This window comes from Thermobia domestica, chromosome 16, assembly GCF_964235325.1.
Source record: "Thermobia domestica chromosome 16, izTheDome1.hap1.1, whole genome shotgun sequence".
NCBI lineage: Eukaryota > Metazoa > Arthropoda > Insecta > Zygentoma > Lepismatidae > Thermobia > Thermobia domestica.
In genome coordinates this window covers 128,575,674-128,601,413 of record NC_137469.1, presented here as the reverse complement: position 1 = coordinate 128,601,413, position 25,740 = coordinate 128,575,674, and the positions used below count along the sequence as shown (strand labels likewise).

Here is a 25,740-nt window from a genome sequence, read left to right as displayed (position 1 = left end):
TTTTTTTTTTTTTAAAAAAAAAGATTATTTCTTTATGAAAAATAGACATTATTATGTAGCAGACTATATCTCATGTAATATTTTGTTTACTTTCTTTTTCACTAGATGAGTGTCCCGAGTTCTTGCCTGAATGCCGAAGTTATGATCTTCAAGATGCGGAAGGTCTCACGTATATCTTATCTCTGCTGCTATATTACTCCACACTTGATACACAGAACATTCCTCTTCACTTTCCGTTGTGTTCGAAACTTAGTAATGAGTTACAGATGACTATTAAGACGTTTCTTGAGACTTGTTTGTCTTACAATGGAAGTATCAGCAAAAGTGGCTTGAAAGATGCGATTGAATTTGCTATAGGTGAGTTATGGTATACATAAGTGCAGTAATATCGTTCTAATGTCTGTTGAAATTAATGTCTTTGAAGTGCTTGTATTTTATAGTAACGGGCACTGTTTAAGAAAAGTGTTCTAGATTTCAAATGTATTATGAAGAATAGTTAACTTAAGGATGCAATATAATGCATATTTTAATGTTGAAAAAAATCATAAACATCTGCTGGAATGTTTTCCTGCGTACTATGTGGGAGAATCTACTCACTTCTACTGTGCACTTTGCGCACATTCACTGCTACATGCAAGGCAACGTGTTTAGAATTCTTCCATATCTTATATAAACTACATGTGAAGCGACTCTTCTTAGTGTCATGGGTCCAAGATCGAAGCGCCTTACTTATCAAATATGTTCAACGAACTTAGAATCTTCGTTACTGAATTTTCAACCTCTCTCTCTCTCTCTTTAAATTTTGAGCATGTGTTTTTATAAAACAACATATCGTAGAATGTTTTAACAGAACTCTTAAACAAAACATGTTGAAAAAATTTAGTATTCAGGAAATTATAAATGGATAGATATATTACAAGAATTGTTTAATGAGTATAATAATAAAGTACATAGAACAATTGGTATAAGGCCTGTAGAAGTTAATAGAAAAATTAATTGTTTTTAAGTTCGTTCTGGCAATGCTCTTGGAGAATTCGCAACTGTTTATCTTTCGATAGTGTTCGGTAAATTCTAATTGTTCATAGTTAAAGTTTTCGTATCTTAAACAGAATTATGTATAATAAAGTAAATAAGTGATTACCGTATATCTTTTGCGTATTTTTATTTTTAGAATCCTAATCATTTCAATACCACATGTAATCCTGGCATCTTCATCAGAATAGATTTCACCTTTAAATATAAAATTAACTTGATATTTAAATGTTATTTATGTAGAATAAATAACACTTCATCACAGATATTCAACTAAAACCAACTTATTAAAGCCACAACAAAAAATTTTACTAACTTCAACACTCACTCAGAAAAATGCATTTGTAGACGAAACAAGAATCATAAAAGTATTTTCTCCAACGTAGATACAAAATCATCTCACCGTTATAATTCAGAGTAACCTATCCCAATAATTAATACATTTCATCACTAAAGGAAAATTGTTGAAGAAAATTCTCTGGAATAGTATGAAAAAATTTAATGTTTTAACCAGTTGTGTACTTAAAAATTATTTGTGGTGTTACTTAGCTTGGTAACATAATTTCAACTTGTATCTAATGAGCCTTGATCAAGGTTTAATTCCGGCTTTCTGGCCCTAATAAAGTAGGATTCATATGTGGAATTCTCAATTTGTGAACAGATTTTATGAATTAAATTATAATGGTGTGCTTAGAAATAGACATGTTTACATATTCCTCATACTGCGAGATCTTGGTCTTTGGAGTCTTTCATATGATCTTTAATCCTCTTTGACATTTCTTTTTGTCGTACCGATTTGTTTTTTTAGGAATAGCACATTACTGAATATGTACCAGAAAAATTAAGATTGTCCACATAGTAACCCGTAAAGTTACTTTTTGATTTCATCACTTTCGCAATTTGTATAAAAAATTATAATTTCATTAGGATTCTAATTATTCAGCTGCTTGCGGATGTTTAACCTTCGTCCCGTAGTAGAATTAATGGCGTAGTGTCAATTGGTCATACTTGATAAGCAAGGGGTTTCACTTTTGGATCCTCCTCTCCCTCCTCCTCAATAATAATTATTATTGATTATTATTATTATTATTATTATTATTATTATTATTATTTATTATTATTTTTATAGTATTTAATTTGGAATCGTAATCTTACTAGTATCCCTCAAGTTTTGGAGTCAGTCCAGATTTCTTTCTTGGCTTGGTTAAAATATAAATTTAAATTACACGATATGACTAATAGGGAGATTCTTGCTAAACTGGATTTACTAGCTCTTGAAGTTCGGCGAAATTTAAGGCAAATCAAATTTGTTCATGATATAATACACGCTAGAGTAAATTTAATTGAATATTTATATATCAAAGTTCCCCTGTATAATTCTAGGGTTTACCGTTCTATACTATGTAACAATCAATTGGTTGGTTCTCCACTATTTATTATTGTTGACAATATAAATAAAAAACCTCTTAAAATTGATTTTTTTGATTCGAATTTTACAATACTCAAAAAACAATATTTGGAATGTTTTATTTAATAAATATACAAAATTCACTATGGTTTGGTATATTGTCTATTGAATTTTCATTGTCTTTGCTTTACCTACACTGTTTATATTTGTTTATGTGTATTATTTTATAATCTCTTTGTAATTTATTTTTTATTATGTTCCATATATTTAATTTCTTAATAATATGTTTTGCTTGATTTAATAGTTATTGAATCGAGGTTATGTTGTAACTTTATTTTAGAATTTAGTATGTATCAAACTTATGTGTAAAATTTTTATTTATTTTCTTTTTTGTATTTTGTCTAGATGATTTGATGTATTTTTAATTTGTTTTGTTTTGTTTGTATTTCTCTCGTAATCTTTTATTGTATATTATTGTACATATGACCATTTTGCCCTCGGCTGTGATCTTTATCATCATATAAAAAAAATATTATTATTATTATTATTATTATTATTATTATTATTATTATTATTATTATTATTATTATTATTATTATTATTACAGTAGGAAGTCGAAAATCCGAACTAATTGGGACCGCAGGTAGTTCGGATTTTCAAATTGTTCGGATTTTCGAAAATGACCAAGAAATGCCATTTAGACAAATACCTAGGTATACTGTACGGTATGCTCTTTTATCGATACAATGGTTATACAGTACATACAGTAATTACAGTACCGCATGTAAGGCTACTTACATTTAATGTTTCTGAAGAACCTGCTCGTACACTAAATTACACTGTTCTTGTAACTCACACTTAAAACTTAACTTGCACACGCCTAAGGGAAAATAAAAATATGTATGACAAACAATTACATATGAATGAGCTTTTGTAAAAACACGGACTTCACACAACGCCGACAGACAACCCAATTGTTTGTTTATTGCTTGCGCTGAGACAAAATGTAAAAAAGCTTCTAGGGACGTTAGGATTATCGACGCCCTACTGTATTATTATTATTATTATTATTATTATTATTATATCTGCCTTTTGGCAGGTCCTGGGAGTAATGAGGTTTTTTCATTTTAGATTTAGGGCTGGAAATGTTTCTTCCACGTTTCTCGATCTTCAGCTTTCTCTTTGAATTTCCAATATTCTATTTTTCAAATCATTGATCAGTTGTGTTCTTCGTCCTGTTCCTCGCTTTCCTTCCATCTTCCTTTCTATGGCGGTATGAAGAAGACAATTTCTTCGCAAGATGTGTTCAATCCAGTTAGCCTTCCTACGAAAGATGGTGGCTAGAAGCGTCCTCTTTTTCTCCTATCCGTTTTAAAATATTTTCGTTTGTTGCTCTCTCAGTCCATTTTCCTCCAACACCACATTTCGAAGTTCTCTAAATATTTCTTCTTTAACTTCCGTAATGTCTAAATCTCTGAACCATACAGTCCAATGCTCCATATATAGTACTTGACTAACTTCATTCTAAGTCTAATATTGAGCATACTAGTTAAGAGTGATATTTCCCTGTTGAATGCTTCTTTGACTATGCTATTCTTGACTTGATTTCTTTGTAGTAAGCATCTCTCGTCAAAATACTTCCTCGATACTTGAATTTCTCGACCTCTTCAAGTTCTCTTGTTTTACTCTGACCCGTAAGGGCGCTTTTTCACGTAGTTCGTAGCAATGATGTCCAAATTGGAGCCGGCAAATATATTTTGCCGCTTGTGAATGAAAATGAAAAATATATTTTGTTCTTTTTCTCTTTTCCATGTGTAATAGGAAGAGTATAGCTGGCCATTATAATATACCTTAACTGAGACTATTTTAATTGTGAAAATATTTTCTTAAGGTTTTGGTTATTAAAGAACCATCCTCAAGGTAAGGTCGTTGGTACCACGTCGATGTTTAGGAAAGCTAAAGATTCATATAGTTACTTTCCAGTATTCGCGGCTCGAACCCTAATTAGCCTAGTCACATGAAACAAGAAGCAGAATATAGAAAATGGAAAAAAGATGTAGAGAATATATGACTGATGCACATTCAGCAAACTGTTTCCTCTAGAAGGAGGAGGGTGGGGAGGAAAATTGAAAAAGGAGCCCTCAAGCATAGTTTTATTTTATCCTGTTTCGCAGTGCGTTATAAATTGGTAAACAGGTTTACATAGATATGGAGGCAAGTCTAAGCACCTTACATTTCATGTAGCAGCGAATCTTTGTAAGTTGCGCAGTAGAAAGAGTAGGTGCTCTGAAACAGTACTAAAAAATGCTATTTCATTAGATGCGTGGAAGTAAGGGAAAAAATATTAATGAAGAAATTGATACCAATGTGAAATTGATAACAATGTGAAATGTTTCTTTTTATGTTAATGTTTGTTCCACATGCATATGTTGTACGATGGTTATTCAGAAAGTAACTCACGTTTTGGAATAAAAAGAAGGCAAGTGATTTTGAAGCGACTCTCGTACACTATGTTTCGTCATAGTCGCCGTACAAGTTTAGACACTTAACATTAGCAATGAACAAACTTACAAAGTCCGTTATTTAAATAATAATAATAAAAAGTTGCCGCCCTCACGCCAGCGTGAAGGTTTCCGTCATCATCAAAGTGCTGCAAGGTCTTCCTGTGGGCAAACAAGTGGTAGTCATTTTAAGGGAGATCCAGACTATGTGGTAGATTGTCGAAACCTCCCAGTGAAAGGCTTATAAGAGTTCTTGAGTCCGCTTGACTTAGCGCGGACAAGCGTTGCCATGAAACAGTAGAACTTTTGCACTCAGTTTTACACAGTTTTCCTTGGCTGTTGTTTCTAATTGCTCTACGCAACTTCTGTAATGTTTCACAATATTATTTAGCGGTAATTGTTGCACCACATCTAAAAGGCCGTCCTGCAATACACCTTCCCTATCCCAAAACACAGTAGTTCTAAGTTTTCTTACAGACATAGTTTGCAAGCATTTTCTTTCTTTTTAGTGAACTAGTGTGTCCTCACTCCAAACACAATTAACTTGCTTAATCCAAGTCACGTTTTTACTAACGATACGATAAATAAAGGAATTCTTTTCTTTGTTATAGACCTCAAGGAATTTCAAGGCGGCTGCCATTCACTTAGTTTTGTGTTCCTCTGTCAGAATTTTCGGATCTCATCTTGGACAAATTTAGGGTGCCTAAATTTTGGGTCACAACTTCATACAATAATCTCCGTGAAATTTACGAAAACTCAAACGAGGGCTCAGTTGTCGTAAAACGGCGATTTTCACGTATCTTGAGCTCCTTCGTGGCTAAGCGGTTAGCGTACGCGCCTTTGGCGTGGGAGACCCGGGTTCGATTCCCGGCGGGAGCTCATGTGGTTCGGATCCCACGTTAATCAGTAGGTCCACGTCTCATATAGCCTCGCTGCTGAACGGGACGTAAAACTCAAAGTCAACTCATTCACGTATCTTGTCATTGATTTTTGCGATCAGTTCCTCTGTCACAATGCCTGGTCGCCCACTTCTGTCTTCATGGTTAAGGTTTGTGCGGCCATTTCTAATCATGAGACATCAACGCCTTACTCCACTTTTACTTATCACATCTTTACCGTAAATTTCGCACAGTTGTCGATGAATGTCAATTTAGTGTTTTTCGCCAATAAAGGTCGTATGACCGACTTCACTTCACAACTGGCGGGATTTTCAATCTTAGCACCCGTGCTAACAATAAATTATAAACAGAGTATAAGCAACAAGAACTTCATACATCCACGGCTGGATGCACACTGATGGATGAAAGTCCCTGCACAAAATGGCGGCGATCGCCCTGCCCTTAAAGCAGCCCGCCAAAATGGGAGTGACTTTCTGGATACTTCTCATCGTTCAAATTGTAGCAATTAGTGTTGCCAGAGACGTGAATTATTTAATATTAATAATCTGTTTAATTAAGTGTTGTTTTATTGAAATTTCCTTAGTCTGTATTATTTAGTTACTTATTTCTTGTGATGAAATAGCGACTTCAAAGGTTTTCTTTATTTGTTAGTTTGTATCGTGTATAATTTTGATATCTTTTGTGTTGTGTTTGTTTTCCAAGTGTACAAAAGGACTTGAAACAATTATGCAATATATATATATATATTTAATATATATATTTTGGATACTTTTTTTTTTTTAATATTGTAGTTTGTGCTAGTCGGATATTTTTTTATTGTGTTTATGCTAGTAACGGTTGTAATATGGGGAAATATTGGTTACAATATAAAATAAATCGAAAACAAAACTGAGAAAATTGATCTACAGCCAGTGGTAAAGTACCTCTGGTCCAAAGAATTTAAACACCTCAGGAGCTGAATGATGAAATTGTTGTACAAACATTAGGTGAGAATGCTCCTGCATACTCCATACTCCAATGTTAAGAAATGCCGCGATGTGTTTTCCTGCAGAAGGCAGTCTGGTAATGTCATCGTGTCATCGTGAGAAACATCCAGCATGTGTAAAAACTAATCATTGACCAACTGTCTACAATTACGGCGCTGCCTGACATCATTGACAAACTACGTGGCTACTTAATACCATTTTAACTGAACGTAGCAGAAGAAAACATTCTTTTTACAGGTATTCAGCTGTTACAAAAGAGGCAGCTCAAGTGCCTAGGAAATGATGTTAAAAAAAAAAAAAAAAAAAAAAAAAAAAAAAAAAAAAAAAAAAAAAATGGTAATGAAAACGTTGACGCGCACGAGATTTGTAAGTACAATGAAACCTGTCTTTAGCGGAATCGAGCGGGACTTGCAAAAATTTCCGTTAAAGTCAGGATTCCGCTTAGCGGAGGTAGACTTTTTTTTTTTTTTAAATGCTTATGAAGGAGCATACTGAGAAAATATATTGCTGTACGTACATTGTTCGATTACAGTACTTCTTTCTTCTACGAATAAATACACAAAAAATTAAAATGAATACAAAATATACTATGCACGTTTTCTTTATTTTTCGAATAGCCAAGCAGGGTTTTCTGTGTACATTGCTGCTTGGCTGCTTGACTTTCCACATACACTTTAGCCTAAGAAATTATACTAAGTGAATCAGAATCATTTTTCCGTAAGGCAAATTTTTGCAGTTATTTTAAACTTCTGAGATCTTGATATGTATTTATTCTACACTCTTCTTCGAACTCGGTATCGTATTTCTCTTCTTCCTCTATCTCGTTTTCTTCTTTCCGACATTCCGTATGATTCTTGATTAAGTTGCGGGGATTAAGGACAATTTGTGGGGGTGAATATGAGTCGTGTTTGGGGAAGGTCAACACTGTCCAGAAATATTTAACAAAAGAACGAACATTTTATCGCAGACAGTGTAATGTATATGTCTCACAAAATGTCTAAACATCTTATAAACGCTGTAGTCCGGAACTCAGAATTTTCCGTTAAATGTTTATTTTTCTTTCCGTTGTCCGCGTAACACAGTTTCCGCTTAATGAAGGGACTTTTTACACGTGTTGTTCTCCAAAATTCATGGGACCGTGAAATATTTCCGTTTAAGACAGTTTTCCGTTTAATAAAGGGTCCGTTGAAGACAGGTTTTACTGTATATTGGGACCTTCATTTTTTAAACACTTATCGTAAATAAAGAACTATTCATTAATATTTCCCGTGAAATAAAGGAGTTTTATTTACCCAAACTTCTTTCTATATTTAGTTTGTCTTTGTGCCCGTCCGTGCGGAGACAAAATATCTCAAAGACTACCTAATGAGGGACCATCATCAGTTTCAACCACGATGTAGAGAATGAAAAGTTAGGAATCGAGGCCGGTGATAGAGGTGATACCAAAACCAAAAATGGTAAATATCAACCATTTACGGTTTTAACGTTGATCACTATAGAACAAAAACGGAAACAGATAGCTAGAAGCGGTTTCCTGCAATCGATTGAGTGTTCCAAGAACACGTTCCATCTCCATTTTTAATTCTCTACTAAAACCGGAACTGATAGAAAAATCTCCTACAATTTCCAGTTTCAATATTGATCTATATACAGGGTCTTTCAAAACGACACCGACAGCGTTTGGGAGGTGATTCCTGACACCAAGATAAGACAAAAAGTATAGACCAACCTGGGTGCAGAAATCAGTCATTTCGGAGTTAAAACCCGCCGAATACATGAAAAAATGAACCATGCCCTAGTGAAATATTAGTTTTTGAACTAGTATGGGCCCTATCCAGATTTCAGTGTTTCAGAATCCTGCAGTACTTCCGCTACAATTTTTATAGATTTAGTTCATGAGTACTTCAACTACCTCTACAATGTGAGTACTTCAAAGTTGCTCTATAAAAACTCCCTCTATAAAAATTGTTACGTGAGTACTGCAGGATTCTGAAACATGTATTTTTGGATAGCGCACATGTTAGTTCGTAAGTGAAGTCTTGATCTGACTACGGTAGGTCCTATAGTTTAGAACTAATACTATGGGACCTTTAAAATTAATTTTTACATGTTTTCGGCAGCCTGTAACTCCGAAATGACAGATTTCTACACCCATGTTGGTCTATACTTTTTGTCTTATCTTGGTGTCGGGAATCACCGCCCAAATGTTGTCGGTGTTGTTTTGAAACATCCTGTAGAGGAAAAACGATGATTGATACCGAAAAGTAGTTTTCTGCTAACAGTTAAGTATCCTCAGAATATATTCCATTTCCACTTAATGTCTCGACTGAAACGCGAATGTGGCAGAAATAAACGCCTTTCGGTTTTAATGTTAATCCCTATATTGTAAAAAACGGTAATAGATAGCGAGAAATGTTTTTTTGCAATCAAATAAGCATCTCAAGAATATATTCAATTTCCATCTATCTACTAAAACCAAAAGCAGTAGAAATCTACTACTACTTCTGGTTTCAATATTAATTGAAAAAATATCACGCCATACAAATCGAACTCTTTCATATAGTGTACACGTGACACTACTACTTGGTTTTTGTTACATAGATTCCTTTTGAGAAAAATTGAGAAAGTAATGTTTTCAAAGTATTGAAATCCTCGGGAATAAACAACAGAATATGACACTACTCTTCTTATTTTTAAATGTTTCTTCGAGGTCAAGTAGCTAATCCCGGGCTTGATTCACCGCCGGGGGTACTTGCCTCGGAAATTAATTCGAATAGTAGCTCAGATAACGTAGGTGCTGAAAAGGGGCGTTAACTCCAGTCAATTAAACCCCATACTTTTTACAAAGGATAATTCTAGTATAGGATGGGAGTAGTGAGGGGAAAAAAAAGCATTTCACAGAAACTTTAAAGAATTAGCATGTACGTGCGTAATTACTTAGAAATTTAATGTGATGCATATTAACTAAAACTAATTTAGAGTTACCAAAATCACCTAGAAGTTAAATTTGACTCTAAGTGTTTCAGAAATGTGATATTGCTTTCTTCAACACGGACCCCTTAGAAATTCATGTTGCTAAATAACTAAAATTACATGGAAGGTGTGATCAAAATGTATGGTGAAATGTAGTTTCACAGTGCCATCTATCGATGTCGTATCCATTTCAACTAGTAAGCCCTGTAACAGAACCTTTGGTCAGTGTCAGTGTCGAGTTTGAACGAGTTGTGATATGTTAGTTGGCTTCCAGAGCCAGAAGAGTGAGTACGTGTTAAGAGTGTCTGTCGCACGCCAATATTAAGTTTTGTTCTAAGCTGCAAAAAAGTGCCAAAGAAGCTCACAAAATGTCAAAAGCAGTGTATGGCGATGAAGCTGTGGTATTGAAGACTGTTTACAAATGGTATGAGCGATTCAAAAGCGGCAAGGAGTCTGTTGAAAACGAGCAACGACTGAGACGTCGTTCGACGTCAAAAACAGATGAATACGTACAAAAAGTGGCACAAATAATTTGTTCAAACAGGCGAATGACCATGAATTCGAGAGCTTTCCGAAGAACTAAACATCTTATATGGATCCGTGAAAAGCATTTTAACATCCGATTAAATGGGCAAATGGCTTCCTTCGTTACCACAAAAAATGCACCGTGCCACACCGTGCTTTTCATAGCGCGAGTTTTTGACCAAACAAATATCCTGTTTGTCCATCTCCGGATATAGCACCATGCGACTTCTGACTCTTCCTAAAAATCAAAATTGTGCTAAAAAGAAAAAAGTTTTAACACCATTCCTGACATTGAGAGAGCCACCACAGAGCAACTGAACGTCCTTCCAAAAGAAGCCTTCCAGAAATGCTTCCAGTCATGGATTCAACGTTCGGATACGTGCATTACTTAGTCAAGGATAGTACTTTGAAGGAGATTAAATCAAATTCCATGTAAGCTTATTACTTTGTTTCAAATAAAATTATCCAACGTATTTTTTGGTCAAACCTTGTATTTGTTGTAAAAATAAGATTACATTTCCCGAAGAATTGTATATTTAATAAAAAATTCTCGTGTAACTGTGCCGACCAACTATATCTGTAATTGAACCTCTTTTCTGTGAAATTAGCAGATCATAATTAACGATACACTGATTTTACTTTTTACGTGTTTAATCTTCTTACCATTTTCACTCTACCGGTATCGAACTTAAGCTAAGAAAATCGACGTGTTCTTTATAAATAATATCAATGAATGATGTGTAAAATTGTGTGAACTAATAGGATTTTGCCAGAAAGAGAGGGTTGGAAAGCAGCAACTTACGTTTTTATTCTTTAGTTAATATTTACTTTGGTAGACAAATTAATAGCATGTAAAGAACAACATTTCCTTTTATTACGAAGTATATAAGGACATAAACCTATTAATTTCTTCCATTCGTAGTTCTCAATGCAATAAGTGTTAATTAGTTTTTTTAAAAGGATTTCAAAGTATTTTATATGTTTCCAGGTTCTCCTGATTCTGGTGACGTTAAACCTCTTTGTTCTACACCTGAGGTGTATTCTACTACACCGCTGAAGCCAAAATCTCCGCTTAAGGCATATTTTCAGGTATGATTAAGTCTAATGGCCTTTCGTGGTTAAAACTAGTTTTTCATGGATAGAAAGTACTTTAAGAATGCATAACAGAATGTTTCCGTGCGCAAATTTGAAGGGACAACTATTAGGTTCTTAAAGCTTCTTATATTACCAAACTTTCAATGTATGCTATTCATAAGTATCAGAAATCTTACAGAAGGGCCATGTCCGTCTGTCAACATATGTCAAATCATAAATAGTCAGGTCGACAAGGAGTTTTCTGGAATCGCTTCAGCCCTCAATAATAGGTTCCATCTCATCCGGTAACTCTCTATCCATCAGAAGTGGTTGAAATGAACTATTTTCGGTTTCAACGTTGATCGCCATAGAACAGAAACGATGAGAGATAATGATTAGCATTTTTTTGAAATCGGTTTAGCATCTCAAGAAAAGCTACCATCTTCATTCACATCTCTTTACTAAAGTCGGAAGTGGTAGAAATATGTTAAGTTACTACTTTCGGTTTCAATATTAAACTCTATAGAAGAAAAACGGAAGAGACATCGACAGATTTTTTTTAATTGATTCAGCGTCCAAAGAATAGGTTCCATTATTTTCGTTAACCCTTTATTGAAACCAAAAGTGGTAAAACAATTAATCATTTCCGGTTTTAACACTCAGTGCTATATATAATATATATATATATATATATATATATATATATATATATATATATATATATATATATATAATAAAAATAAAAAAAAAATATAGAATAGATAGCTATAAGGAGTTTTTTTTATATGGATTTAGTCCACATAATTAAGTTTCGTCTCACTTTATTCCTCTCTTGCAACTGGAAGTGGTAGATATGAACTACTACTTCCGGTTTTAATATTAATCTTCTTCAGCATCTGCGGGACAGGTTCTGTGTTTGATTTTACCCCTCTAATGCCGAGAAGTTACAGAAATTCTGTTTGCATTACTTCTTATGAACTTCCAGTTTTAGTATTAAATGTGCTTAGTTTGTGTACTAGTCCAGGGCTCAAAAAATTTTCTTCTGACTAGGCGCCAATTCTGAAAACTTTGCGCCATAATAATAAAAACGCAATTTAATGCATTAATTTATATGTTTTAGCCTTAAATTATACTTTACTGGTATAAAAAGTACAAGATTGCGTTAGTATTCCAGCCTATCCCTCGAAGATACCGGTAATAAAAGGAAATATAAGTGAAATTTTACAAAGTAGCATTGTATTTTATGTTCATGTACATGTACATACGTCTCTTGTAGTTTGAACACTGAAGTACCAATTTCCACTGTTTTAGATGGATCAAAATTCTCTAATGATAGGCCATTCATGTTAACATGAAACTATGAAGCTGTCTGACCTTAAATAGCCTTAAATTACATTGCTCTGACCATTGACGACCTTAAATTGCTCTAACTAAACTCTCTCTGAAGAAACGTTTTCGCAGATGATACTGATAGAATTCGAAACAACATATTTAAAATGTAAAGTGTGTATTTGATACAATTTTTCTCTAAAGGTCACGTAACTTGATTCCTTTGCCAAGCACCATTCGTGTAAACTGCCTGGTTTTATTTTTCCAAAGTCCGTGGTAGAATTTACTACGCGCCAGACTTGTTTGCAGTCGCGATGGCGATCTGGTGTTCGGGATTTTTCAAGCCTTGGTTTAGTCGATACGTTTTGGACAAATTTCGATGCCCATCGTCATGATGGAAAGTAAATAGATGTAAAACAACACAAGTTAAAAACTGTGTAATAAGTTTGAAACTGTTCAGAATCAATTGAAAAAAGAATAAGTGCTTACTACTCGTAGAATCAGTGAAAGTATATAAGATTTCAAGACGTGACCCGTTCCTAGGTAACATTAGAAGAAGAAGAAAAAACAAGAAGAGAAGTAAAACTATATGTGAAATTGCATTATTTAAATCCCGCGCGTATTATAGTCTTAAAAAAGGAGTTACAGGATGCTGAAAAGAATTTCTGTGCCTGTAATGGTCACTGGGGCTAAGTACTCCAAAAATAGAAACATGTAACTGGCGACTACTCTCATATTTGGTGAGTGATAATAGAGGAAATATCGGAGAAGTGTGTCTGTATTAAATTCTACTTTAAAGTGGAAAACTTCGGTATTGGACACGAGAATGCAGTCATCGCAGTAAATGGTGCCAGGCTTAACACGACCGAAAAATGCAAGACAAAATCTTTCTAATGTGAAACTGTTGATTTTTCTTTCTTTCTACACCAGTATTGTGCACCATGAATACCCATGTGAAACTTAATTTTTCTTACTTCGATACCAGTACTGTGCACCATGAATACATCCCAAATTTACCAGTTCTATTACAAACTGTAGTCAAACTTTTGCGGGAAAGGTTGCGACATAAGATATCGATACTTCGGCGTGCCAAGAAATGAATCTTGCATTACGATAACGCTCCTGATCACCGCACTGTTGAGGATTGATCATACTATTGTTTTGGAGTTGTTACACATGACTGGTAGTTAAGATAATTAGTTTGTGATTAGCTTGTTCTGTAGTTGAAATAGATTCAATATGGAATATGGAGTAGGTATAAAGTTGTGTATATGACTATGACATAATAAATGTAATTTGATTTAATATCTGTTGAAATAGGTTATGGAAGGTATGACAAGAATTGAGTAAACTATTGAAAAAAAAGGAAGTTGGAAGGAATGCATTGTTTTTATGATTAAATTCTAGCAACTGAGTATTTATAGTTTCAAATAATACTCCCTTGATTTGTATATATATTGTGATTGGAAGTATTTTGGCATTCATACCTGCAAAATATATACATAGCTATACATCATTTTAAAAATATAACACGTACCTTCTCAGTTTTCGAATGTTTGGCTAAATTCCAAATTTCCGTGCTGTCTCAACCTCCTATTCTCCAGATCTAGCCCGTTCCGACTTCCACCTGTTTCAGAAGTGGAAAGTGAAACTCAAAGGGAAGAAGATTAGACATTCAAGACGGTAGACGACATTATGCAAATGCGAATAGAATTCTTAAGATTTCAAGAAGGGGTATTGCGAGGAATGCTTCTAAAAGTAGGAAAATCATTATACTTACAGGGTGTCTATCGGTCACGAAAGTCACGAATGTCGCAAAAAAGTCACGAAATCAGAAAATGGTCATGAAAGTCACGAAAAAGTCACGAAATTTAGCTTTTGGGTCACGATTTTTTTTTAACTGTTCAAATGTAAGTACAAGTTCGAAAATTTTGTTCTATAAAACGTCAAAGTTCACCACCAAAAATGTCTATGGTCGGCTTTAGACGCTACCAAATCGCAAGCAAAGTACGTTTTAATCGCATGGATGAAAATTCGGCCTAATTCGCACCCAAATTCGCTCTTGAACATATTAGGAAATTTCATGATTTGGTAAAGAAAAGGTCACGAAAAAGTTACAAAATTTCATTTTGGAATTTTAGTAGACACTCTGTTACTAGCTGTGTTAGGACAGTAGGGAACTCGAAGGGGATCCAGATATTTTCTAAATATTGTCATTCTTATATTGCAAGTTCAATCTTAAAATTTTTCCACTACACCCTGTATATAACACCGGGTGTATCAAAAATCTGAGGCCATAGGCCGGCTCTGTTCTGAGTAAAGTTACTAAAAAGTGTATATAGAGAAAACCTGTTGTAAATAGATGTTTTCGTCTAAAATGATGGAATTTTTCCAATTGGACTAGGCGTTTGGGCTTGGTACTAATAATGGGCTTTGTTACGAGACATGATATGCCTCGTGTAGTGAGCCGTGTATATATATTATTTCATACAACCAATAGAGCCAATTAGGTTATTTTTCGACATAGTCACTATATCGATTGAGGCACTTGTCGCATCGCGGGATGAGTTGTCTCCCCCCCCCCCCTTCCCTTCCTGATAAAAAATCCTGTCCTTGCGTGTTCAGCCACGTTGTCAGGAAGTATTTCGTGAACAACCTTTCCGGTACTGCAGAATATCTTGCACAATGTGACGAACGCCCCAATTCTGCCATCAGATGCCGTAACGTGATTCTCCTCTTGTCCTAATCAGCTCCTCCACGCGAACTGTGTTCAGATCTGTTTAATGCTGTGCTGGGTCGGCCACTACGTCCTCGTACGTGACGTTGTCTACCAGCTGCGAACTTTCGACACCATTCTGCGACATGCTGACGAGACATTACAGTCTCTTCATAAACCTCTGCCAGCTGCCGGTGAATTTCAGTCCTCTTTCCTGTTTCGCTCACGGAAATCGAAAATCGAATAACTGAGCGGACTTCTTCGAGAGACCAGTTTTCCAAACGAATCGCCATTTGTGTTTACCTACAACTAGCACTATAGGTGGCGGGTGGCTGAAACTGCAATGTTGCCAGCTCCATGTATTAAAATTACCGCACACCCTTCATTCCTCTATAACAGACGAAACTCCAGAAATATCGGCATTGTAACCTTAGTTCCTGATCCATTCTCGTAAATGGGAAAACAGCGTTCCTACTTCATCAGGGTGTTTGAACGCCTGGGGCACGCTTTCGGGCACGCAAAAATGACAAAAGCAACTTGCATATTTTTATGTGAGGGAATTTAGAACACCTAGAATCTGTTTTCCAACAATGCTGTATTGTTAGTATGGCGAGAGCTCAAGAGAAGATCCTACTGAAATGGTATTTTTTTTTTCCCCTCGTTTAACATAGGGCATCTTACCAGTGTGGAACCCAAACGGTTTGTGCGATTTAAAAATACAATTGGAAACCACTTGTTTCCAACAACTTTCCTCTGTCTATATGTACTCATAATGGAGTTGGCCTACTGCCCTAGACTTTCGGTAAACACACTATAGTGTATTTGTGTATCCATTGGTCCATTAAAAAAAAAAGTTCTTGGAAATAGCAAAGTTGTTACAACAAAAGTGAGTACCATGGTATACAAATTATACAAGTTACCTTGAGCGAAAGAGTTTGTATGGCTAGATACATTATTTTAATATATTTATGAGCGCAATTCACAGCTGATAAAGTATTACTATCGTAAGGTATTCATATATATTTCTCTCTTTTTCTTCTGCTTAGTCTCCGATGCCCCATCAACAGAAGCTCATAGAAGATCAAGCGCGGGAACTGAAGCGATTGAGGAAGGAATTGGAAGCTGAACAGGTGGAGAAAATTGAGCTACAAGATGAAATCAGTGCTAATAAAACTCTGATTAACGAACTAAGTAAGTATATTGGAGAACTTACAATATTAACTTCAGTATTAACATATAATGCGGTGTTTAAGTTACAAATTCATCATGTGTGGTTCGTTCCAGTGAAGTTTGGGCTGGCTTGGTAACACTGTTAATATTCCGTTATTGTGGAAAGTACTGACTCCATTATGCTGGAGTAGTTAGTACGGTTTGTCCGGTGTCCTTTGTGTATGCAGTGAGAAAAAGTAAAATGAAATTTCCGATAGTTGGGCTAAAGTAGACAGATGATAAATAATTGGTGGAATGAAATATTGAAGGAAACGGGATAACATCGAGAAAACCCACAGACACGATTTTGTGCTTCACAAATCCATCTTGCCGGAAACGAACCAAGGATCTCTCGCACCAGAGATGAGCGTGCACCCCAATAATGATGCAATCTTTTTTCTAGTGTCATTTTGTTCCTCAACACAGATCTTAACCCGTACCATATCAACCTAATTTGAATTAGTTTTACCCATTTCCTTGAGATCCAACTTTATATTATTCTTCCAACTCTTTGTAATGGACTTTCCAACTGACAGTCAATGTATATCGTACTATGTTGCCTGCCCAAATAAAACAGACTTTTGTCGCTTTCTGTAATAGTTTGTTGACTGGAATATAGAAAGGAAAGAGTGCTGTATAGTTAACATATCTTTCTACACATATTCAGCTTGCCAGTTGAAACCAGTAAATCACCAGTTCACGAGATGATAGATTCCCTGAGGGGAAAACGTCCGTGGTTGGTGCGGAACCCTGCTTTTACGTCCCGGAACCCCATCATCGATTTCTTTGTTTTCTTCTTTCTTCAGTGGCATATAGACATGAATGTCTGAGAGCAAGTTGGAGCGGTACAATGGCTGATTTGAGACCTCCCAGAGAAAGCTCCGCAGCGCATCTTGATACATTCTTGTAAAGTTTGTACACTTCCCTTATGTACAGTTGCTGTCCAGTGCTGCCGCACTGTAGATGGCATAGATTGTCTCCAGTCTCAGTGTGAGGTTTATTTTTGATCGGTCACAAGACAGTAGATGGCTGATTTGAGACCTCCCAGAGAAAGCTCCGCAGCGCATCTTGATACATTCTTGTAAAGTTTGTACACTTCCCTTATGTACAGTTGCTGTCCAGTGCTGCCGCACTGTAGATGGCATAGATTGTCTCCAGTCTCAGTGTGAGGTTTATTTTTGATCGGTCACAAGACAGTAGATGAAGTTGGCAGTTTCCTGTGTGCTGTTTTCGAGACTTTTGTGCTATTTGTGTATGTGTTAAGGTCGTGGACTTTCTTTCAATCTTCTTCCTGTCTGTAAAATTGAACAGTAGAGTCTAACACTAATAAAAAGGAAAGGAAAATATGTTCTTGACTTTATAATCTTGAAAGTTTAACTATAAAAGAGGACCGTGGTGACATTCGTGGAACTTATGTACATTTTGTTTATTATATGCTTTGGAACTTATGTAACATTTTATTTATTTATTTTTTACTCGTAAAAGAAATTTTCAGGCAGGGAACGTCGAAGAGCACATTGATGATTAGTTGTGCTGTGGGAGGATTAGAAGTTCGCATTATTTGGGCGGTTTTGTGACTATGAGGGAAGAGGAGTGACCTTTGAGCTTCTGAAACTGTACGTGAGGAAATAGTCCTCATTATAGACACAACCCGATTGAATGTTGTTCTCAGTGACAGACACTAAACATTATTCGGCGTAAGCTCTAAACTCCGATAAACAAAATATTCGTATCCTTCCGCTTATCACAAATACGATTGGCTAGTGATGTATCACTCCCACTCCTCACGGGGAGGAGCAAATTATACACGTGCATTTTGACAATACTGTCTTGTGTTATCCAGATACTTACAGCAGCAGCAGAAAAGAAAGAAAAGAAACTCGAAAGATTAAAAAAAAAAAAAAAAAAAAAAAAATGAAATTCGCTCGTAAATAATTGTTGCTTAGTGAGTAAAGGTTTGCCTTGTTGGTGTTTCACCACAACACTCGCGGAACCGAGATTCATGCCAGTCATCTTTCAGACTTTAAAAGTAGAACACGCGTCCACAGTTGAGTTGGCGCCAGAATTACTGCGCATGCTTAGTGTTTATTTCTATTGTTTCATTAGCCACACTCGATTGCAGTATTATTAGATAATCCGTATTATATTTTTGTCATTTATAATAATATAGCAGTTTTATATGAAGCTTCATAGTAAAAGCAATAATGCAATCACATGAACTATTTTGCGGAGGAGTACAAGCGTCGGTAGGACGACAGCAAATCAGCGAGATTTAGTTTCACGTGGCTTTGTTTATCGCAGTTTAGAGCTTACGCCGAATAATGTGTAATTCGCATACACATTCTTCGTATAACAGGGTGTCTATCGGACACGAAAGTCACGAAATGAGAAAATGGTCATGAACGACAAGAAAAGGTCAGAAAATTTAACTTTTGGGCCACGAATTTTTTTTAACTGTACAAATATAAGTACAGACTGGAAATGTTTGTTCCATAAAAGGTCAAAATTCACCACCAAAAATGTCTATGATCAGCTTTAGATGCTACCAAATAGCAAGCAAAGCTTGCTTCTATCACATACATGAAAATACGGTCTAATTCACACCCAAATTCTCTCTTGAGAATGTTACGAAATGTCATGGTTTGGTAAAGAAAAGGTCACGAAAAAGTCACGAAACTTCATTTTGGAATTTTAGTAGACACCCTGTTAATGATAAATTTCTGCCCTGTTTACACTTTCTGCCATCACAAATTGAATAACTGTTCCATGTGGTGCCGGACTGGCCACATTGGCTACTTGGCGATCGCCAGGGGACCCCGCAGGATTCACGAGGTGCAGGACCTGTAGGCCTTGGTCGAATTTTCACGATCACAGATACTTTCTTGAGTCTTCCTACCAAAAAGGTTGCGGAAGTGTAACTTGTCTTTCCGAAAGAAGTCTTCTCTGCCTCCCCCCTCCCCTAGTAATTTTATTGCGATTTGTTTTTGTACTACATATTTATTTAATACAGAAAATATGATTTTGTCACCTACCGTGTTTTGCAAGTGACGTGTTTTTATATATATATAGGGGGCCTTTAAGGACCCTCGCCAAGGTCCCTTAACTTGGCCAGTTCGACACTGACTCCATGGCTCACACCGACGTTGAAAATCAAGGAAATTAAAATGAGACAGGGAAACTTGCTTTATTTCGCAGAAGAGTCCGGAATATATATATATTGCAATAAGCATTATAATGAATATGGAATAAGCAACGCTAAGTTGGGTTTTTTCATTTAAGATTGGTGTAAAGGGACAAGTTTTGCCAATAGATGTCACTACAGTCTTCGTATCTCTCTCATGTATTTTTTACCTTTCACGAAAATTGACAATTTCTCTTACAAATTTTAACGTACAGACTTCAAATTTTTAGAGAAGGAACTTCATAACCTATCGAAGGCAACAATCTGTGCCGATTTCTTATTTAGAATTTTCTTCATTGTTGAAACAGTTATATTGTTAAAGGTTTGGATATCCCTTCAAACAAACAAGCCATTTTAACAATGAAGAAAATTCTAAATAAAAAATCGGCACGGATTGTTGCCTTCGATAGGTTATGAAGTTCCTTCTCTAAAAAATTGAAGTCTCTAGGTTGAAATTTGTAAGAGAAATCGTGAATTTTCGTGAAAGGTAAAAAATACATGAGAGAGAGACGAAGACTGTAGTGACATCTATCGGCAAAACTTTTCCCTTTAAACTAACCTTAATATTACTGTCATTATCACTTCATGTTCACAATTTCAGTACAAATAAGTGATTCAGTTTATTTCTAGCTAATTGTTGCTAACGTTTTGGTTATCATGAAGATAGATTTTCTATTACTTATTGGATAAAAAAACAAAAACAAACAAACAAAAAAAGAAAAAAAACTTACTGGTTAGGTTTGTTGGTCGTAGATATTCAAAGAGATAGGCCAAAGTATGATATATTTACTTGTTAATGTTTATCTGTACTCACAATGCCGAGATATTAAAAAATGGATTATTATCCAATTAAAAAGAATATATTATTTTCTAAACTTAGCCATAAATAACAGTATTCGTAGCAGGACCGGCGCTACCATATGTGCATTTACACGGGGCGCCAAGTTTCGAGGGGCGGCAAAATTGTCATAATTATATTATTTAAAATAAATATTTCTTGTCGGAAACAAACTTGATGATAATGGTAGTTAAATTTACTAAGCTGACCTTCTGTTTAAATACTACATCCATTATGTTTAGGTCGCATTAGTTTAAGGTCACATGGACAGTGCCAAAGCAAATGATCAAACAAATCCCAGCATGAATGACTTGATTGTTAAATACAAGAACTCAATTCTCGAACAGTAGCGAACACCTATTCTATTTAGTTAGTCATCACAGTTTTGATATGAAAACTAGTCTTGTCTTTGTCATAACAAGCTCCTTATCCTTGAAGGTGGAAACAAGTTTATTATTATTATTATTATTATTATTATTAACAGATGTAGAAGGAAAATCAAGAAATAAAGACCAAAGAGCTAGTTGCACTGGAATTGCAAACTGATATGTTGAGATTGATGCTCGATATTGAATTCCATATGAAAGGATTACCAATTTTCCTTTGTAGGTGTGTTTGCTTTATCTTTCAGTAACATAATAGATTATTATTATTATTATTATTATTATTATTATTATTATTATTATTATTATTATTATTATTATTATTATTATTATTATTATTAAAACAGACACAGTGAGATTGTATTTCTATTGTTTAGGCCTTTCTGAGTGCGATTGCTATTTCCCTCTCCTTTCTTGTTCATGATGGGATAGCATACTTAAAATTGTCGTGGCTTCTAAGATTTGTACTTCTAGAGAAGGTGGGGGGCGGCGGAAATGATGCCATCCCACGAGGCAGCAAATTGCCTAGGGCCTGCACTGATTCGCAGTGTCATGAGCTAGGGAAAATTTTCTTATTTAGTCATAGAAATTGAGAGGAAGTCAGAGGAATCAATATATCAGAAGTTCAGTTGACAAGTTCGAACGAATCGATTCGGTTGCAGAACAGTACTTATTCAACGTCCTTAACCACATGCAAACAGCACAGCAACACCACTGCCAGCTACCAACTGCTTCGTGATACATCATTGTCTAGCGGGATAAACACGAATCTCTGCTTAATGAAGCAACCACGCTACTATGAATGTTTCATTTTCTTTTGGATAACTCCAAACCCTATTTAACAAATTAAAGATTTTTTCTTAAATGGGGGTTTGCACTAAATAGGGGTTTGGTATAAAAGAAGTGCGCATCATAATTAAGAGTTTCACTATGCATTTAATACGAGATTTTAATCTTTTAACAGAAAAATACGCAAAATGCTTTTTGAAACAGTACATCTGAATTAGTTTGATTTGCATTGTTAAGGATTGTTCATTTAAAAAGAGTTAAGAGTAACATTAACATGTTTAGATAAAGATATAAAACATTTTGCTTCAAATTCAGGGTTTGTCCGAAAAGTAATGAAACTGGTCACCGCACGGCCCTCTAGTCATCAAAAGCGCGTTCGGTGCGAGCGGGATTGATGGTGGTGCGTCTTAGCTAACCAATGCTACCCAGATCAATCGCTCCCGAGCTTTGGTAGAATAAGGGTTGCTTATCGTGAGAACCGTGTTGAAAAATGACGTCAAGATTTTTAGAAGCTCAAAATTATAGCATTCACTTGAGCAGCTATAAGCCATTCAATTGTGCTTTTATCTTGCAAAAATCGCTTCAGAGACGTTCACCATGATTAAGAAGGGCTACTAGGGCCAGGCCCTGTCAAGACCCAGAGTTTTCGTTAGCGTGGAGGTTTCAAGTACGAATGGGAAAACGTGGAGGATGACGAACGCTCTGGACACCCTTCGACGAGTCGTATGGACAAAAATTTCGTCAAAGTGAAAGAACTCGTGGACCAAAACAATCATTAGAGTGTGAAAATGATAGCCAAAGAATTTAATCTACCCAAAACAATGGTGCACCAAATTGTTGGAACATGTGCAGGATTTGTTCAAAGTTGGTGCCAGAAGTGCTGGATGTATAGATAAAAGGAAAAAGGACTTAATACTTCCCGTCAAATGTTGGAGTAAGTGGAGAGCGGACCGGACTTTTAGACAACGTGATAACAGGCGAAGAAACGTGGGTGTTCCAATTCGACTCTGAAAGCAAACACCAAAGTTCGGAGTGGCACACCAAGGAATTCCCGTGCCCCAAAAAGGCAAGGATGTCCGAGTCCAGGATCAAAACAATGCTCATTGTCTCCTTTGACAAGAAAGGGGTGGTATTCAGAGAATTTCTGCCTCAATGGAGGGTTGTCAACGCGCTCTACTACGTGGAAGTTCTCAAATGCCTGCGAGACAGTCAGTCGGGTCCGACTGGAGATTGCTGGAAGCTCGATCATGATAACGCGCCGAGTCACACCACGTTCATTGTAACGTCACTACTGGCTAGGATCGGGGTTGCTGCATCTACCGTACAGTACCGATATAAGCCCAGCAAACTTCTTTCTTTTCTTTTTCTTTCTTTTTTTCTTTTTTTTTTAAATTCTCCAAGCTCAAAAAAGAAGTTTGAAATGTCACAGTTTTGACGTTACTGTGGCCAAAGCAGCAACGACGAATCCTGAAGGGATTGTCGGAAGCTGATATCCAGGAGGCATACGTTGCGTGGAAATTGTGCTAGCAGCGGTGTGCCGATAGCCAAGGAGAGTACTTTGAAGAATTTTAACACGTTGTATCAATCGGATTAATAAATTTTATTTCCTGGACCCCCTCTCTACTTTCCGAACACCTGTAGGTTGTTAAATGAAAAGTCCCTGAATCTTACTTAGTCTAAAAATATGTACACTATCAGCGTTTTCACCTTCAGAAGATTGCAAAATATGGATTGAAATCCAGAGCAAAAATAATCAAAGATAACAAAACCTAAAGGAAAAGAACTGCTAATCTTAACGTATCTGATTAACAACATACACAAGCAAAGAAGACGATTTTTCCAGAAATGAAACAGCGTCACGTGAGCGATGTATCTCAATACTTTCAACATCACTAATGATGATTTTTCCTCACTTTTTCTTTAAATGCAGGAAATTTATTAATGTAATTTTCCTTAAATGCATTGTGCAGATATTCATCAATTTAATGGATTTTTTTTTATTTTTATTTTTTTAAGAAAATAATTTAACTTGCCAGATTTTATGGCACTGGACTACCTTTCGCCTTTAGAGCAGCTCTGATGCAACGTAGAATGGAGTCATAGAGGTGGTGAATGGTAGCAAGGGGAATATTACACCACTCCGCATGCAGTGAACCACTCAGTTCCGTGAGAGAGGATGGAGGTGGACATTGCGCTGACTCGTTTCTCCAAAATGAATCAACCCTCATTGGTAGACTAGTGGCTAGAGCGTGTGCCTTTGGTGCACTTGGTCCCGGGTTTGATTCTCGGTGAAGAGCACAAAAAATGTTTCACAATTATTTGCTTTCATTAATCACCCGTCTCCTTTAACCTAAAGGGAATTACGTGGACGTTAACCTGAAACACACACACACAAAATGTAAAATTATGTTCAACTCCGAGGATTTGGCGGGCCAGGAGAGAGATTCAGCCTCATCCCGACATTCCTGAAACCACGCCGTAATAACTTCAGCTGTGGTAATGGGCACATTATCATCCTGGAATATTGACGTTTGCCTAGAACATAATCACGGGTGGTAACGTGACCGGTAAGTGTCAGGACAGAATCTGTTGAGAAACAGGATTTTACTGCTTACGACTTCTCAAAGCCCCCTTCATGTTTTCGCAGTTGGGCGAAATACACTCTGGATCATACGCTAACTTGCGCGCCCACCATACATAAACACACCCTTGGTTTGAAATAATTGAGTTGAGTTGATTTTAGTTTAGCGTCCCTTTCAGCAGCAAGGCTATATGAGACGTGGACCTACTGATTAACGTGGAATCCGAACCACATGATGGTTTGAAATAAGATGAACAACTACTCATCCGAGCGTATCGCACGTTTAAAAACGTCGGTGGTCCATTTTGAATGTTCACAGCACCTTTTACGTTGTGCTAAAGTGTTACGCACCATTATCAGCGGTTTCGCCTGTGCAACTCGATCCCGTACGTTTATATAGCTCGTGGCAGGAAGTGATAGTCGACACAGGTCGTGGAAGGTGGGGAGTTTCTCCGACGTTCGCACCGCAGTCGTTCAACAGTCTTGAGTGAAATCTGCTTTAATGCTCGGCGGGACCTGTCAAAGAGTGTTTTCTTTCGACCACTATTCCTCTTCGCTGATGTAATTTCGACGTGAGTTTTGTAGACTCATTACTTTGGACATAGTCCTTCTTGACACACCGAACACACTTACTACTTTCTTCACGCTCGAACCACATAACTTCGCGCCAACAATTTGACCTCTTCTGGAGTCAGAGAGGTCGCCCTTTTTACAATCACCGTCTGCTAAGCTCACTCCACCCTGCTGTTCTACTGCACCTTACGTAGTACGGAATTTACCATAACACACCACCACAAACAGCCCAGCGGCGCTGTCATCATCTGACCCTTACCAACCCAAACATCTGTGTTACCAGTTCCCAAATCTTTTCATTAAATTGATGCGTATCTGTATATAGCGTTATTTTCCGGAACCAAATTAATCTTTCGTTGTGTGGAACGTAAAATCGGGATTGTGTGCTTCAGATTCCAATGAGATGCTCCATCCATCTTAGAGACATTTATAATTGTTTGTACTGTAGTGATAAGTACATGATGTGAAGTTCTCCGTTATGTAGAAACAAAGTATAATAATGGGTTTCATTTTTTTCAGAGCAAAAGTTAAAGGAAAAGTCAGAACAATTTGTTAAATTGAGGGATGATCACTTGAAAGAATGCTTCAAGTCTGGCGCAGATCTAGAAACTATTAACAAGCTCGAAGTGAAAAGACTTCTGCGAAACGAATTATTTAGTTTGCAAGACTACATATCGAAGTTAGAGGAAGAGATATCTATGCTCCAAGATGAAAAGGATCGTCTGCTAAAACAAGTATGTATG

At 36.2% G+C, this 25,740-nt stretch overlaps 1 protein-coding gene across 4 annotated transcripts in view; it reads left to right on the top strand.

The window, feature by feature from the left end:
- Positions 1–25,740, top strand: part of LOC145673405 (uncharacterized) — a 188,376-nt gene that overhangs the window by 43,004 nt on the left and 119,632 nt on the right. For all 4 annotated transcript variants that reach the window (XM_081743078.1, XM_081743076.1, XM_081743077.1 and 1 more), the window contains exons 4-7: positions 106–357; positions 11,313–11,413; positions 16,490–16,634; positions 25,517–25,731. In XM_081743078.1, coding sequence (XP_081599204.1) covers positions 106–357; positions 11,313–11,413; positions 16,490–16,634; positions 25,517–25,731 — 713 coding nt within the window. The remainder of the gene's footprint in view (positions 1–105; positions 358–11,312; positions 11,414–16,489; positions 16,635–25,516; positions 25,732–25,740) is intronic.